Raw genomic sequence first — 16,399 nt, 5'->3', positions numbered from 1 at the left:
CTTCCCATCACTCCCTCTACTTATGATCTACCGTCTTCTTACTCTCCCTTCTCTCAACATGTCCATACCACTTTATCATGCTGCGTCTGTGTCCACACCTCTCTTAAGGCATTCCTTTTCATCTCTCCCCACGCACTGATCTTAGCATTTCCAACACTTCCATACATATGTACAGCTGAGTTCATACATTCCCGGTACAGAGGCTTGAACTATCAGCCTTTTTAGGTACAGATAGGCTGCCTAATTAACTTTACTAACGACCACTAAGAGCTTGTTTCAGGCCGTTCCTTTAAAATTTCCTAAGCCCTACAGGAACTAATACCTTGTCCTACCCTACACAGTTTATCATCCACTGTACCACGCACTTGTGATTTCAATCGAAAATAAAAAAAAGCGTAACATGATTAGACAGAACACCACCCACTGTACCACGAACTTGTGATTTCAGTTGTCCACAGAGAAAAAATACCTGCACGTGAGTAGACAGCGAGACATGGGTAGATTCTGAGGTGGAAGGATAAAAGGTGTTTTCATATTATTTCGTGAGAGGTGGTGGCGCGAACACTCTCACAGTTCTAATGTTGCAGTGGGGAGGATGGGGAGGGGGAGGCAGGGCAGGGAAAGAGGGAGGGAGAGGAAGTGTGGGAGGGAAAGAGGAAGGAGGGAGAGAAAGAGGGAGAAACAGAAGAGGGCAGCAAGGAAATGAGTGTCAAAGGGGGAAGGAACGGGAAAAAGAAGAGAGGGAGAAAAGGAGGGGTAGGTGGAAGAGAAGCAAGGAGGGAGGCAAGGATGGAGGGATGGATGACGGAGAGGGGAAAAGAAAGTGGAAGGGAGGGAAAGGAGAAGAGAAGGAGCGAGGGAAAGAGTGGGAAAATGGAAAGAGGAAGGAGGACAGAGGAAAAGGGAAGAGGGAGTGAGGAAGAATGTGAGGAAAAGAAGAGGGGAGAGAAAGAAGAAAGGAGGGAGGGAGGGAGGGAGGGAGGGAGGGAGGGAGAGAAGAAAAGAAAAGGAGGGAGGGAGTAAAACAGTAAGAGAAAGAGGGACGGATGGAGAAGAGCGAGGAAGGGAGGAGTGGAGGGAGGATGAGGAGAAAGGGTGGGAGGGACGGAAGAAGGGAGAGAGAAAAATGCAAAGGGAGGGACGGAGGGTGTGAGAGAGTCGCGAGAGGGAAAGAAGACGGGGTAGAGAAATGGGTGAGAGAGAAAGACTGGGAAGAGCGAAAAAGAATGATAAAAGGAAAGAAAAATGAGGAAGAGTTAGAAAGAGTAAGAGGGAAAGAAGAAGGGTAAGAATGGAGGTAGGAAAAAGGAAGGAAGGAAGGAAGGGGAAGGAAGGAAGGAAAAGGGAATGGAGAAGGTAGAAAAGAGGTCAGTGAGTACTACTTCACGCCAAGAAAGGAAGAAACAGGTGGGAAGGGAAAATAAGAAAATCATAAGAAAGCAGGGAAAGGAACAGGGAGAGAGGAGAGAAGGAGGAAGGGAGGAGGAGAAGCAGGAGTAAAAAAAAAATCCTCTTTCTTATATAAACTTCCCACAATTTATTTTTTACACACTTTTCTTCCTGGCTTCCTTTTTCCTGCCCTGGGGCGCATGAGAAAGAGAGAGAGAGAGAGAGAGAGAGAGAGAGAGTAAAACTTGTGTTAAAGTGTGCAAGACTTCATGTGTATTTTTTATGTGTACGGCAAAATATGTGTGTACTTTTTTGTAACCATATGGGTACAGACGTGCATCATCATACGTGTACTTACTTACCCATGTATGTATGTGTGTGCGCGAACTGCCATAGCTGTGTGTGTGTGTGTGTGTGTGTGTGTGTGTGTGTGTGTCTGTGTGTGTGTCTGTGTGTGTGTTGTGGTGGGTAATACATAATCAATACTCATGCGTTCGCTATATTACATTCCTACAAGACAACACATAATTGATGTAATGTGGTGTGGTATAGGCGTGATATCAAGTGTGGTGTAGCTCTGGAATAAGTGGTATGGAAGAGTATAGTGTAAGTGTGGTATGGCGTGGTGTAGTGTAAGTATGGTGTGGTGTGGTGTGGTGTTAGTATGGTACGGTATGCTGTGGTGTGGTGTGGTGTGGTGTGGTGTTAGTATATGGTGTGGTGGTACAAGTGAGGACCAGAGTGTGAACAGAGCACGCGTGTTCCCCTCTCACCTTCACCCACACCCCATCACAACAACTGAACAGTGAAAGTGACGTGAATATGTGACGTATCTGGCCTGAAGCATGTCTGATGGGCAGTACATAGGATACCACAGGGTTTAGGAGTGTGTGTGTGTGTGTGTGTGTGTGTGTGTGATGCTGTGGACGTGTGTGTATGTGGCGATGTGTAAGTGTGTATATGTGGTGATGTGTGCGTACTTGTGACTATATGAGAGTCTTCAGTGCATGTCTGTCTGTCTGTCTCTCTCTCTCTCTCTCTCGTGTGGGGGGGGGGACATCGTGGGAGCGGCCGTGGTTTTATATCAGTTCTTTACCTTTTTCTCAACGCTAATTTGCATATCCGTTCCAAGACGTTTATTTTTTTCTCTCCTCCCTCCCTCGCTGCCCCCCCCTCTCCCTCTCTCTCTCACACACACACACACACACACACACACACACACACACACACACACACCATGTAATGCGAACACAGTGTTTGTGAGAGGTGATACTTGAAGTGTATAGAATAAAAATTGAATACACTGCTTCGGGAGTATGCAGATCATTATGTATGTTTTAGTATGAAGAGACTGTGTACGGGTTAGTGTGTGCACCCAGTTGTGAAGACCAGCTAGCGTGTGTACCTAGTGTTTTGTGAAGTGTTTTTGTCGCTTTGTACCACCCACTAGGACCATCAGTGTGTGTGTGTGTGTGTGTGTGTGTGTGTGTGTGTGTGTGTGTGTGTGTGTGTGTGTGTGTGTGAGGTGGTAGAGGTACACATGGAGCTGATATTTACCTGTGAGGGGCTACTGGCACCACTGTAGGAGAATTGAGAGTCAGAATCCTCGCCCCTCTCCCTCTCCTCACTGCACACCGACACGCGATCACTCTTGGCTCTGCGAAAACACAAAGCTATTTAGTCCATGTAACATCAATAAACTCAGTACTTATTAGACAAATTACATGTAATTTATATAAACACAGTACTTCTTAGTTTTGCACTTAATGTTACTTATACAAACACAAAGATCCACTACATCCTCGTCATTTATAAGTACATTAAGCTGCTCATCTGTTACTTACATACACACCCTTATTTCAATGTCTGTTATTCACACACACACACACAAACACACACACACACACACACACACACACACACACACACACACACGGACGGACGCACTGTTACACTAAATACTAAATACTTATAAATACATGCCAAAGAGATTCACTTGCATATTTCAAAAACTGCTTCTTATCTACACACACACACACACACACACACACAGAGTAATGATGACAAATATAACACAAAATTCATTCACACAAGTATTTAATAACTCACACGAAAGACAACTCTGTGTGTGTGTGTGTGTGTGTGTGTGTGTGTGTGTGTGTGTGTGTGTGTGTGTGTGTGTGTGTGTGTGTGTGTGTGTGTGTGTGTGTGTGTGTGTGTGTGTGTGTGTGTGTGTGTGTGTGTGTGTGGAATGAGAGCACAAGTTAGGAGAACTAAAGAAAGAAAAATTAATGGAGAGAGAGAGAGAGAGAGAGAGAGAGAGAGATGGGAGGGGGGGACTCACGTAATCAAGGCTGACCATGCGGGAGGTAAAAATGGATATATGTTAAAAATGCCCTTACTGAGAGATGAATGGAAGGAGGGGAAGGGTGGGGCTGGAGGAGGGGGAGAAGAGTGGGGAGAAGAGTGGGGAGAAGGAGTGGAGAGCCTGGGAGAAAGAGGAATAAGGGCTGAAAGATGAGGGAGGGGTAAAAGGAGAGGAGTCGGACGAAGGGATGGTGATGAGGGAAGAGGAGGGACGAGTGAAGGGTAGGGACGGAAGTGAGAGGTGACGGTAGGGGTGAATGGGAGGGGAGGTGTGGGTAAAGGGTAGGACGGAGATGGGAGAGTTTAAGGAAAGTGCTGGAGGAGAGGTAAGGAGTGGGGAAGGATGAATAGGGGTTGGTGAAAGGTAGGGAGGAAATGTGGCAAGAGGAGAGTAATGGAAGAGAAGTGAAGGGGAGGTAAGGTGGCGGGAGGGGAGGGCTGCTAAGGGCATGAGGGGAAAGAAATGAGGAGTAGGGGAGAGGGAGGATTAGCAAAAAAGTAGAAAAAGACCAGTTAGTTAGGCAAGTGTATAGAAAAATGAAGTATGGGGGGGAGGAAGATGATGGGGGTGAGGGAGGGGGAGAGGGAATGGGGGAGAGATAAGGGGTGAGGAAGGGGGAGGGGAGGAAAGAAATAAGGGGTGAGGGGGGGAGGGGATGAGTGGAGGAAAGAGAAAATGGGCGAGGATGATGAGTGAGTGGAGAGAGAAAGAAAGTAGAAGAAAAGAGAAGATGGAAAGATGAGGGTGGAAAATTAGGAAATATTAGAGAGAGAGAGAGGTTCAGAGGTAGCCAAAGTAAAATAGGATTAATTCTGTCCTCTACATCCATCTAGTCTCTCTCTCTCTCTCTCTCTCTCTCTCGCTCTCTCTCTCTCTCTCACACACACACACACACACACACACACACACACACACACACACACACACACACACACACACACACACACACACGTACGTTACTGTCTATTTCTATAACCATTTATAATCAATTAACGTGTTTTTCAGGCCATCAATCTCTCCAGCGATACAAGAACAGAAAAATAGACATCTGGCAGGAGTAGTGTTTTTGTAGGATTAGCGATAGAATGCGATGCTAGTCACGAAGAAGTATTACGGAATGGATGACAGTCTTAGTATTGTCTTATTATGCCACTGAACTAAGGGAAATAAACTGGAAAACGGACGATAATCTCTGCCAAGTGCAAATGAACGATGTATAGAGAGAGAGAACATAATACGTCATTGGATTCCCGCCATTATTACGACTTTTGTGTTCCTTTTCATTTACACTTTTTTTCTTCAAATCTTTTTCTCTCGTAGTTTCCTTCCCCCTTCCTCCTCTCTCTTCATTTTGCTATTTCTCTTCTTTTCAACTTTATATCCTTCCGTTTTAAAATTCCTCTCTTCTTCTCTTATGCATATACCGTTTTCTCTCTCTCTTTTTCCTTTCCTTTCTTCCCTTTTCTTCATTTCCCAGTTTTCTTTTCTGGATTTCTCCTTCATTTTACTTCTGTCTGTTTCATTTTTCCCCTCCTCCCCATTTCTCTACTGCACACCCTTACCTTTCTCAGTATCTTCTTTCCATCTTTCCTCCTCACTTCAGTTTTTTTTTGTTTTTTTTTTAATCTCCATATTTACAGAATTTCTTTCCATTTGTAATCTTGTTTCATGAAATTTCCTCTCATCTTCCCACTTCTCCTCTTCATGCATTTTTCCTTCACAGTTTCTTTTCTACTTTCTTCTCCTTACTTTACCACTCTCTTCTCCCCATCTTTATTCTATCTTATTCACTTCCTCCTTTCCGTTTCTCTGTTTCGTAATCTTTTCCTTCAACAGTCTTTCTCTATTTCGCTTTTTTTTATTTTATTTTTTTTATTTTTTAGGTTTTATTTCTGTTACATTTTCGTGTACTTTATTTCCTTTCTCCTTCCCGCACTTCCATACACTCGATTTTTATTTATTTTTATTATTTTACTTTCCTAATCCATCTCCTCTCCCACGTCCCATCTTCATTCACTTCTCCGCCATTATTTTTTTCCCCTCCTCCTCATCTGCATTTAATTTTTTTCTTCTTCTCTACTTCCCTCGTACACTTTTCTTCCCCTTTCCTACATTCCCAGCTTTTTCGTCCCCTCTTCTTCCTTTCCATCTTCATCTTCATCTCATCTTCTTTCGTATCTTCCTCCTCAATTCTTCTTCCTTTCTACCGTCTTCTTACACATTTTTCCTTCTCACCTTCATCTTCCACTCTTTCCCCTTCACATATTCCTTTTTATCCTCCTTTCTTCCTTCTCACCTTCTCTTCTTCCTTCCCACTTTTTTCTTTCCTTCATACTTCATACCTCCTTCCCGCCTCCTCCATCTTTTTCTCTCCATCCTCCTAATCTTCCTACCTTCATTTCTTCCGTCTTAACCAACTTTCTTCCCTTCTTTCTTCGTACCTACTCCTCGCACTCACCTCTTCCTCCCTTCTCCTCATCTTCTTCTCTCAGCCCCCCTCCTCCCTCCCACCCTCCTCATCTTTTCCAATTCCGGAAATTAGTGGATGAGAGAATTATCAAAAACGCCACAGAGCTTGTCGATAGCGGTGGCATTTTTACTCCACATTTTTCCCCTACTCTCTTTTATTTCCGCTCATTTTTATCCCAGTCTCCCTCCACTTCGCTCCGTTTTCTCTGAGGTGGGTTTTGGGAGGGAGGGAGAGGGAGTATTGGGAAGGAGTAAAAGGGGAGGGAGGGACAGCGTGAAGGACTGAATGAGAAAGGAGGGAGAATGTGAAGGAGGGAAAGAGAGTGTGAGGGAGGTAGAGTGAGTGTAAGCTTGGCGGCTGCGGGGGGGGGGGGGGAGAGTTTGAGAGAGAGGAAGGGAGGGTGTGAGGCAGGGTGAATGTACGTGAGGCAGGGAGTGTGTGAGGGAGAAAGGAAGAGTGACATTATACTCTGAGTGAGAATGTTACGTGATGATGATAATTGACTTTTATTTTTCACCATTCTTCTCTTCTTCCTCTCCCTCATCACCACCACCTCCACCATCACCACCACCACCACCACCACGATATTTTTCCCCCACTACTGCACAAGCTACACAACGACCACATAACTCCAACCCCTTCACCCCAAGGACAGACTGTGATTTATTTTATTTCTGCAAGCACATGATTATACGACTCTGATTAGGAGACGAAGAATTAGCTTAAGCCTTCAGTAACCCTTAAGCTGTTTCTCAAGCTGGAAAAATAAGCGTCTGGATTGTAGGGGGAATCAAGTCCTCGGGCTGAAGGGGTGAAATTTGACTCTTGCTATGGGGGTTTATATATACTGTAAAAAAAAACAACATAAAATTACTATCAATTGGCTTTTAATATCTTCATGCGTTAGAAAATATGAGAGAGAGAGAGAGAGAGAGAGAGAGGAGCGATTGAGCGAAATTCCAATCGATGGTAACTTTTATTGTGTGTTTTTGGTTTTCATTTTTTGACGAGGAGGGAGGGAGGCAGGGAGGAGGAAATGAGAGGGAGGAGGAAATGAGAGGGAGGGGCGAGAAATGAGGAAGAAGGGAGAGAGGGATGTGAGGGAGCAAAGAGCAGATAGGATAAAAAAAAAAGAAGGATGGAGTGAAGGCGGGCCAAGAGGGAGAATTAGGTAGTGGAAGGGGAGAAAAGGAGAAAGAGAGGGAAGATTAGATAGAAGGAGGGAAGGAACGAAAGAGGCATAATGGGAGGAGAGAGGGAGACAAGGAGAAGGGAGGGAAAATGAAGGAGGGAGGTACGAAAGGAAGCAAGGAGAAAATGGGGAGGACACGGGCCTGAGAAAGGGAGATACGGAAGAGAAATGATTCAGGAGAGAGAGAGAGAGAGAGAGAGAGAGAGAGAGAGAGAGAGAGAGATACTGACGAGATTATTTTTCTCGTGGTCTCTACTCAGGCGATTGATTCATCCCCCATCCATCCATCTCTCTCTCTCTCTCTCTCTCTCTCTCTCTCATCTTTTATATTCGTCTTTTTTTTTTTTCCATATTATGTCTTTCTCCATGGAAATCTTCGCGGTACAGAGAGAGAGAGAGAGAGAGAGAGAGAGAGAGAGAGAGAGAGAGAGAGAGAAATTAGAAGCAAATCAAAATACAAATGAAATGGAACGAAAGAGAAAAACAATAAAAGACCATGCTCTCTCTTTCTCTCTCTCTCTCTAGATCCTTCCTTCCTATCAATTTTTTCACCTTGCCTTCCCCTTCATCTTCCATTCTCCCCTTTTCCCTCATTTCCTATTCCTTCTCTCTTTTTCATTTCCCCCCAAAATTCCACATCTTCTTCTCCCCCTTCCTCCTCTTCCCCATTTCATTTCTCCTCCGCAATTCCTATGTCTCCTCTTCCTCCTTCCTCTTGTCTTCCTCCTATTTCTCCTTCTCCTTTTTTGTGTCCCTTTTCCACATCTTGTTTATCCGTTTCCTTCAATATATTCTTCTTCTTCCCTCTCTTTTACCCTTCACACACACACACACACACACACACACACACACACACACACACACACACACAATGGCTTCTCTTTTTATTTATTATTCCTTGTTTTATTTTGTATTTCATTTTTTTTTCTTTCATCTCTTTACTTTCTTCAGTTCCCTTTTTCTTACATTCTCCTTCTTTCTAATTCCTCCTTACCTTTGTTTACTCCTTCTCTCCATTTCTTTCCCTTCCTTCTTCCCTGTTTCTTTCCTTCTCAGCTTCCTTTTCCCAACTCCTCTTTCAATTATCCTTAATTCTTCCCTCATCTCTTTCCTTCCCTATTTCCTCTCTCTCATTCTTCCCTCCACTTCTTTCCCTCCTTTTCCTTCCCTATTTCCTCTCTCACATTCTTCCCTGCACTTCTCTCCCTCGTCTTTCCTTATATTTCTTCTCTTAAATTCACTTCTTAATTTTCATCTCTTACAGTCTTCCCTACCTCTCTTCCCTCCCCATCTCCTTCCTCCCCTTTGTAGCCCATCCCTTCCTCTCCCCCTCCCTCCCTCCCTCTCTCTCTCTCTCTCTCTCTCTTATGCATTTGCTCTACCTTTCTTTGTCTCTCAGCTCCTCATTCTCCCTCTGTTTCCCTCCTTTCCTTTCGTTCCCATTCGTTACATCCTTCTTTATTCCTTTCTCTTCTTCATTTCCTGATTCTCTCGCTTCTTCTTTCTTTTCATTCCATTATTTACCTTTTCTCTCCCTTCATTCCTCCTCCTTCCCTTTTCCCTCTTTCCTTTCCTTCTGCTTACGTTCTTTTCTACGCCTCTTTACTCCTGGCTTCGTCTTCCTTCCGTCTCGCTCTTTCCCTCCCTTCGTTCTTTCTCTTCTTCATTTTTCCACCCAGCTTAAAATTTCCTTTCTGTTTCCCTTATACCTTCCCTTTCTTAATAATTTCTGTACTTCTCTTTCTCACCCATTCCTCCTTCTCTTCCGTCTCCCTCTTCTCCTCCTCTTCCTTTCCTCCTTCACTTCTTCTTCTTTTTTCCTCCTTCTTCCTCTTCTCCTCCCTCCTTCTCGCTCTTTTTCTCCCCTTCCTTTGCTCCTTCTCCCTCTTCTCCTCCTCTTCCTTCCACTTTTCCTCCCTCCTCATTCCTTGCTTCCTTCTCTTCGTCTTTTTCTCTTCATTTCCTTCCTGTATCTCTCTTTCCTCCCCTTCTCTCTCTCTCTCTCCTTCCTCCACTTCTCTCCAATCCTTCTCTCCCCCTCTCCCTCTTTCTCCCTTCTTACACACTGTGGGAGGAAAAAGGTGAAAATGAGAGAAGGCAAAAAAAGGGGGACACAAGAAAAATGAGGGTGTAAAATTGATGGTTTGGGGAAATTGCAGATTCTCTCTCTCTCTCTCTCTCTCCCTCCCACACACACACACACACACACACACACACACACACACACACACACACACACACACACACACACACACACACACACATTTCAGCCTTTCCTTTCCATTATCATTTTTCATTATTGTCTCTTTCTCTCTCTCTCTCTTACATTTCAGCCTTTCCTTTCCATTATCAATTCATTTTTCATTTCTCTCTCTCTCTCTCTCTCTCCATACATCTAATATCGTTTCTTTTGCTTTTGCTGTCCTGTCTCTTTTTCGTCCTTGGTCTCTCTCTCTCTCTCTCTCTCCTATCCATCAGTCACGTGGGATATCAGAGAACGCTGCGAGGACTGAAACACACACACACACACACACACACACACACACACACACACACACACACACACACACACACACACACCACCTTGACGCACCTTAATATCTTCACGTATAAGATCTAAAATACTGGAATCTGCTACTATACTCCTTTCACCTTAAACTGGTTCAGAATTTTGTCCTTTTGCAACTTATTTCCTAACTCTGTGATAAAATAAATGTTTCTTTTCCCATCCCCTTTTCCCCCGGGTCGAGTGTACTTCCTTCTCGGTGGGATAGGTGGGTGGGGAGAGCCTGCAACTTTTTTCTCCTTATTAGGGTAGCAAAATGGATCGTAATACTTTTTGAGGTCCTAATTATCCCTCTCTCTCTCTCTCTCTCTCTCTCATGCATCCGTCCAACTGTCCCACTTTTTGCATCTATCCATACATCTATCTCGCCCTATCTACCTGTCTGTCTGTCTATCTACTCCTCGCACCCTCCCTCCACTCTCCCTACCTCTCTATCCACCCTTCTTAGGACACACGCGATAATGCCGTCCATCAGGTTAAAGCACTCTCTCTCTCTCTCTCTCTTTCTTTCTTCTCTCTCTCTCTCTCTCGACTAGCATTCTTCCTTTGTTTCTCTCCCTTCTTTTCTCCCCCTCTGCATTCTTTCCCTACCTCCCTCCTTTCATTCTTCCCTCCCTCCTCTATCTCTCTCCTTTTTCTCTCCCACTTCTTTCTCTCCTCCCTCTTAGCTTCCTCCACTAATCACTCCTCACTTTTCTTTTCTCCCTTCTCAGATTACTTTCCCTTCTCTTCTCATTCTTTATATTCCTCCTCCTCTCCCGCCCTCTCCTCCTCCCTTCTCTCCCTCCATCCCCCTTTCCTCCTCCCTCCCTTTCAACACGCACATGAGTAATATAAAAACGTGCTTTGATTTTCCTTTCGGTAAAGATACGTACATGCACACACACGCACACATGAACGTATTACACACTGCCTGGACGTTTACAGAAGTGGATACCCGTCCATAAAAATGATTACTAGAGTGCAAGAAGGCAGGTGTCATACGTACATACATGCATATACAACACATACATGCATACAATTACATGCATACATCATTTAATAAAACACGTTACACACACACACACACACACACACACACACACACACACACACGCAAAGGGCTAGTGGGTAATGACAAGGCAGACGAGAATTACGTGGAACAGCCTACTTCTACAGCGAGTGTCCTAACATTTGCAATCCGGAGACGTCGCGATGACCTTATTCCTAACCCCATTAGACGATTTTCCTCAGCTTCAGGGAGACTTTTCGAGTTCATGAGATTAGATATATAAATGGCCGACCCCTTTCACTGGTACAGGTCCCTTTCTAGTGGAATAAAATCGTATGGAGGCAGCAAGAAAAAATATAAGAGGTTTAACAATGGAGGAGGTATACGACATGCAGTGGCTGGGTTATGCGGCATCTAATTTCCCGAGGCCACTCCCACTCCTTACTACTGAGCACAGTCAGTTATGGGCGGGAACAATGGAAAAGAACTCCAAGCTGTGGTGTGGTGTGGTGTGTGTGTGTACATGTCCTACCCCTCTGCTACACCCATGAGGCTTTACCCATTTCATCACACCACTCCACCCTCCGTCATCGCTGCACATAACACTCCACACAACAATCCACTTTTCATGTCAAGATGTCTGCACACCCAGGAACAGTACAGTGCAGGACAGGAAAGGCACACGCAGGACACGCAGAACGGGGTGATGGGTAGGGCGGGGACAGGTAGCAGGTATGGAGCAGGCAGGACAAGAGGGTGGAGTGGGTGTGTGGACTTAAAGGAGGACGAAGTGGGGAGGGGAGAGAAAGACAGGAGGTAGGGAGCGCGAAGTGGATTAGCTACAAAGAGTAATAGGTAACACAACTAGCGTACATGAGGCAGGGCACCCATATCACAAGATGTCACGCAGGCAGGGAGAGTTGGAGTGAGGTGGGTGGGGTTGGGAGTGGGGTGGGGTGGGGTGGATGGGTTTTGGGGTTCAGGTACGTTTAAAAATAGGGAAGCAGCGGCAGGACAGGCAGGGAAAGGTGCTGAGAGAAGTAGGTGGGGAAGGAGTGAGGGAAGGCAGGATACAGGAGCAAAGGGAGCCAGGGCAGGCGGTAGAAACAGGGTGATCAGTGAGGTAGGAAGGAAGGCAGGCACGGCGAGGTGATGGGTTAGGCAGGCTGGCAAGGGATGAAGTAAGGAGACCGGCACATGAAGGTTAGAGGTAGATTAGGGTACGCAGGGTGGGGGTTAGGTAGGGAGGAAAGCACATGAAGGGTGGAGTTAGACTTGGGTAGAGGGCAAGCCGGGTAAAAGAAAGGCAGGGAGATAGAGCAACAGGGTGAAGCCAGACTAGGGCAGACAGGTAGGGGAGGGCAGGCATGGAAACACACATGGTGGGGTGGTGAGGAAGGCAGAAGGGTTAAACCAGGCTAGGGCAGGGTGGTGAGGCAGGGAAGGAGGCTGGAACAAGAAGGGAGTAGCCAGACTATGGCACGGTGGTGAGGCAGGCAGATGAAAGGTGAAGCCAGGCTAAGGAAGGGCGATGAGGCAGGGAAGGGAGGAGGGACAAGAAGGGTGGAGCCAGGCTAGGGGAGGCTGGGAGGAAGGCAGGCACAAGAAGGGTGGAGCCAGGCTAGGCGAGGCGAGGGCAGGCCGGGCCAGCAGGCAGGCAGACGCCAGCTCACAGCAGTCGGGCGCCACGCAACACCACACCAACTCAGTCAACACCAACAAAAACACCACACACAAGCAAAACAAACAAAACACACTCATTTTATAGCTACACATTTTACTTATTCATTTATTTCATTCTTTTGCGGGTGTTTGAGTGCGGTGATGCGTGTGCAAGTTTTTTCATGGCAAATGTTCTTTCTTTGACGTTTGTTTGAGAGAGTTAGTGCGTGTGTGAGTATTTTTGGGGTGTGTTTTTGTGTGCGTGAGCTTGAGAGGATTTTTGTGTATTGTTCATGTATGTGGCCGGGTGTGTACGTGAGCAGGCGTGTGACTGTCCGTGCTTGTGTGTGTGTGTGTGTGTGTGTGTGTGTGTGTGTGTGTGTGTGTGTGTGTGTGTGTGTGTGTGTGCGCGCAACTTTTTAATGTAAGAAATTGTGTCTGGGAAAGTTTGCACTATCTTTCTCTTTTTCTCACTCCCTCTCTTTTTCTCTCTCTCCCCCTCCGGATCTTTCTCTTCCTCCATATCTCACTGTCCCCTTATCTCTCTCTCTCTCTCTCTCTCTCTCTCTCTCTCTCTCTCTCTCTCTCTCTCTCATACTGCACTTTCCCGTCCCACTTTAAGTGAAGGCAAACACTCACACACACACACACACACACACACACACACACACACAAACGGAAGTCCATACCAAAAATTAACATACACATCCAGCCATGTACACACGCTCAGACATAAACACACGCACATAAGAATACAATCCGTTGCACACACACTGCCAAAGACTCACACAAATTTTGACAAACATACGGAGATACACACACAAACACACATACACAAACACATCCTGACGCACAACCACACAAACAAAAAATCAAACACAATTCATGCCTAATACACACACACACACACACACACACACACACACACACACACACACACAGAACCGCACAACCAAAAAACACACACACTGGCGCACTCGTAAAAAACAAACCACGACGAACACACACACACACACACACACACACACACACACACACACACACACACACACACACACACACACAGGAAGGAACCACCTGAACAAAAAACGTAACGTCTCAAGGCAAACTAAGATATATATACAAAAAAATAACAATGGCAACAATAATGATAAAATTCGCGCCAGTTTTCAGATATTATTTCGTGTGACCTTCAGACTGAGGATGTGGATTTTTTCCCCCTCTAGATCTGATCACTTTTAACCCCTTCTGCACGATGGTGTAAAGTGAGGCCATTCTTGCTGCTTCCGGGTGATTTTTTGTTCGTTCTATGGGTGACCTCTCGTAATGAAGGGGTTGAAAAATACCATAGTCAGCATCTTCAAATAAATAAATAAAATAATGAAAGTTTCTCCAAGGGGGGATTATTAAAGAGGGCTATATTAACTCTCTCTCTCTCTCTCTCTCAAATCGAATATAATTGCATGGAAGAGAAATTTTACCTGCAAATCATCTATGGAAACCAGTTGTTCATTTTACTTAGGCTATCACAGAGGAAAATAAACTGGAGATACGAATGGGCTACCGATGCATTCCAGTTCCATGGTTTAAAAAAAAAAAAAAAAAAAAAAAAAAAAAAAAATTGCTAGAAAAAAAGAAAAGAAAAACAGACGTCTAGGGTTTACAAGGTCTCGGGCTCTTACAAAATTACTCTGATTCGTTTCGGTTACACGAGAAAAAAAAAAAAATGCGCGCTACGGTGTCTTATTTTGGCCTAGTTCTATTTCCTGGCTCCGTAGTGCACTCTTAAACAATTTATTTACAGTCTATGCAGCTCGCCCTTAAAGTACTCAGAACACCACTAGTTTTGTGTTGGCAGATGCAACGGGCAGCTTTCACAGGCCTCATTCCTTGTGCCATATTATACGACGCGTAAAGTTGTCAAATTTTTCTTTGTTCTTGCGTGTACAGTCGGGGACAAAAGTTCGCCTGATATTCCCTTTGCTTCTTACATCCTTGTGCCGGTGCTGACGAGGTGCCTACACGTGGTGGCGCTGTGCACCCTGGGTGTAGCATTTGCGGCGTCCACCTGGGAGACAAACCTCCTTATATTTCTCTGCACCTCGCCGTGAGAAGGACCCTGGTGAGACGCTGTCTACTATACAGGAGTGCCAGATCCCTATACGGTGTATGTACTGTACTGTACCTGTAGAACGGCCCCACAAAGGCAGTTGTTTACTTGTGGTCGACGGGTCTGCTCAGTCAGACAGACGGGGTTAAGAAACAACAACAGCAGCAGCAATTTCCGTCAGGTGGCTAATACCTGCACACTAAGATAAGTCGTGTGTATGTGTCTGGCCACAAATGATTCCTGATGATACGATGCTTGAGGCGGTAACGTGACGGACGCAGCCAAAGTGTGAACAACTGACAGTGGAACAGCAGGTGAACGTTTGGCCTTCACTGTTCATCCTTGACTCCCAGGCTTGTATTCTCGTCAGTGAAGGAAGCTCCCTATCACCTCTTCCTACGCGATTTATTTTTAGATAATGGTGGTTAATATCTTTGTGCAGAGTATGGCAATATTGGAAGGATTTATGTAACACAGTAGACGACAATAAAGTGTAATAAGCAAACTAAATCGCTTAGAAAAAAGTGTTACGGAGAGCAACAGGAAGCCAAATAGACGGCTGTGTTTACGGGATCAAAATCGGCCATTGTTCCGTAATCTGAGTTGCACAGGAGGTTTCGTAGCAACTCTTCCTTAGCAACTTAACTGCATATTACATCTTAACATTTTCTTGTATGTAATTTGTATCGTTTTCATATCGACAGAGTTTGCATCATATAAGAGTAAAATGATGAGTAATGTGTAGAATAAGTCACTAAGGAAGAGTTGTCACGAAATCTCCCTCATCATTGGCGGTCTACATGGTGGCATCAGGTAAGAGATCTGGATATTCAGCAGCAACCTTTAACACCCATGTGCATAATATTAAGAACCCGTGAGTTCAGAGCTGTAGGTGGCGCGCGCACACACACACACACACACACACACACACACACACACACACACACACACACACACACACACACACACACACACACACACAAATTAGTTTATTATTGCAGATTTTTGTGCACTAGTATACATATATATATATATATATATGAGAGAGAGAGAGAGAGAGAGAGAGAGAGAGAGAAGATACATATACAGAGAATTAAGTATGCACACTCTTACGCCAAGGCTGTGACCATATCCATCACAGCCACACCTCTATTGACCTCCTCCCCCCTCTCATTAATCCCCCCCCCATTCTCACCTTACCTCTCCCCTTTTCCCTCCCTCCTCTCTGGCTTCACCCCTCTCCCAGTCTTCTACATTTCCGCACTTCTTCCACACACACACACACACACACACACTCACTCTAATCATCACCATCACCATCATCATTATCAACATCAACATTCTCTTCCACTTCCCAATATTTTCTCTCTCCTCTTGTCATCATTCCCACTGACCTCCCCCCCCCCTCTCTCTCTCTCTGGCCAAAAGTAAACAAGTAATGACGTCACCACAAAGACCTGACAGACTTCCCTAACTACCAATCTGACCCCTTCGTTTGGCCAGGTCAGGTGGTCAATAGGTGTTATTAATGATGCAGGAAAGACGGGGCTGGGAGTGGAGGGAGGGAGAAAGAGTGGGGAGAGGGGGGGAGGGGAGGGAGGGACTTATAAATACCTCCCTTTAGTTTTTTCCCTCCTACCTCCATGCGGTT

At 45.2% G+C, this 16,399-nt stretch overlaps 1 protein-coding gene across 1 annotated transcript in view; it reads right to left on the bottom strand.

Annotated features, from left to right (window-relative positions):
* The window catches only part of nab (NGFI-A-binding protein homolog), a 510,861-nt gene that overhangs the window by 9,261 nt on the left and 485,201 nt on the right, over positions 1–16,399 (bottom strand). The window contains exon 13 of the mRNA XM_080284842.1: positions 2,947–3,046. Coding sequence (XP_080140968.1) covers positions 2,947–3,046 — 100 coding nt within the window. The remainder of the gene's footprint in view (positions 1–2,946; positions 3,047–16,399) is intronic.

The sequence above is a fragment of the Coenobita brevimanus genome, chromosome 103, assembly GCF_032717465.1.
Source record: "Coenobita brevimanus isolate Jiangsu-jjx chromosome 103, ASM3271746v2, whole genome shotgun sequence".
Taxonomy (NCBI): domain Eukaryota; kingdom Metazoa; phylum Arthropoda; class Malacostraca; order Decapoda; family Coenobitidae; genus Coenobita; species Coenobita brevimanus.
This window is presented reverse-complemented; position numbering and strand designations above follow the sequence as displayed.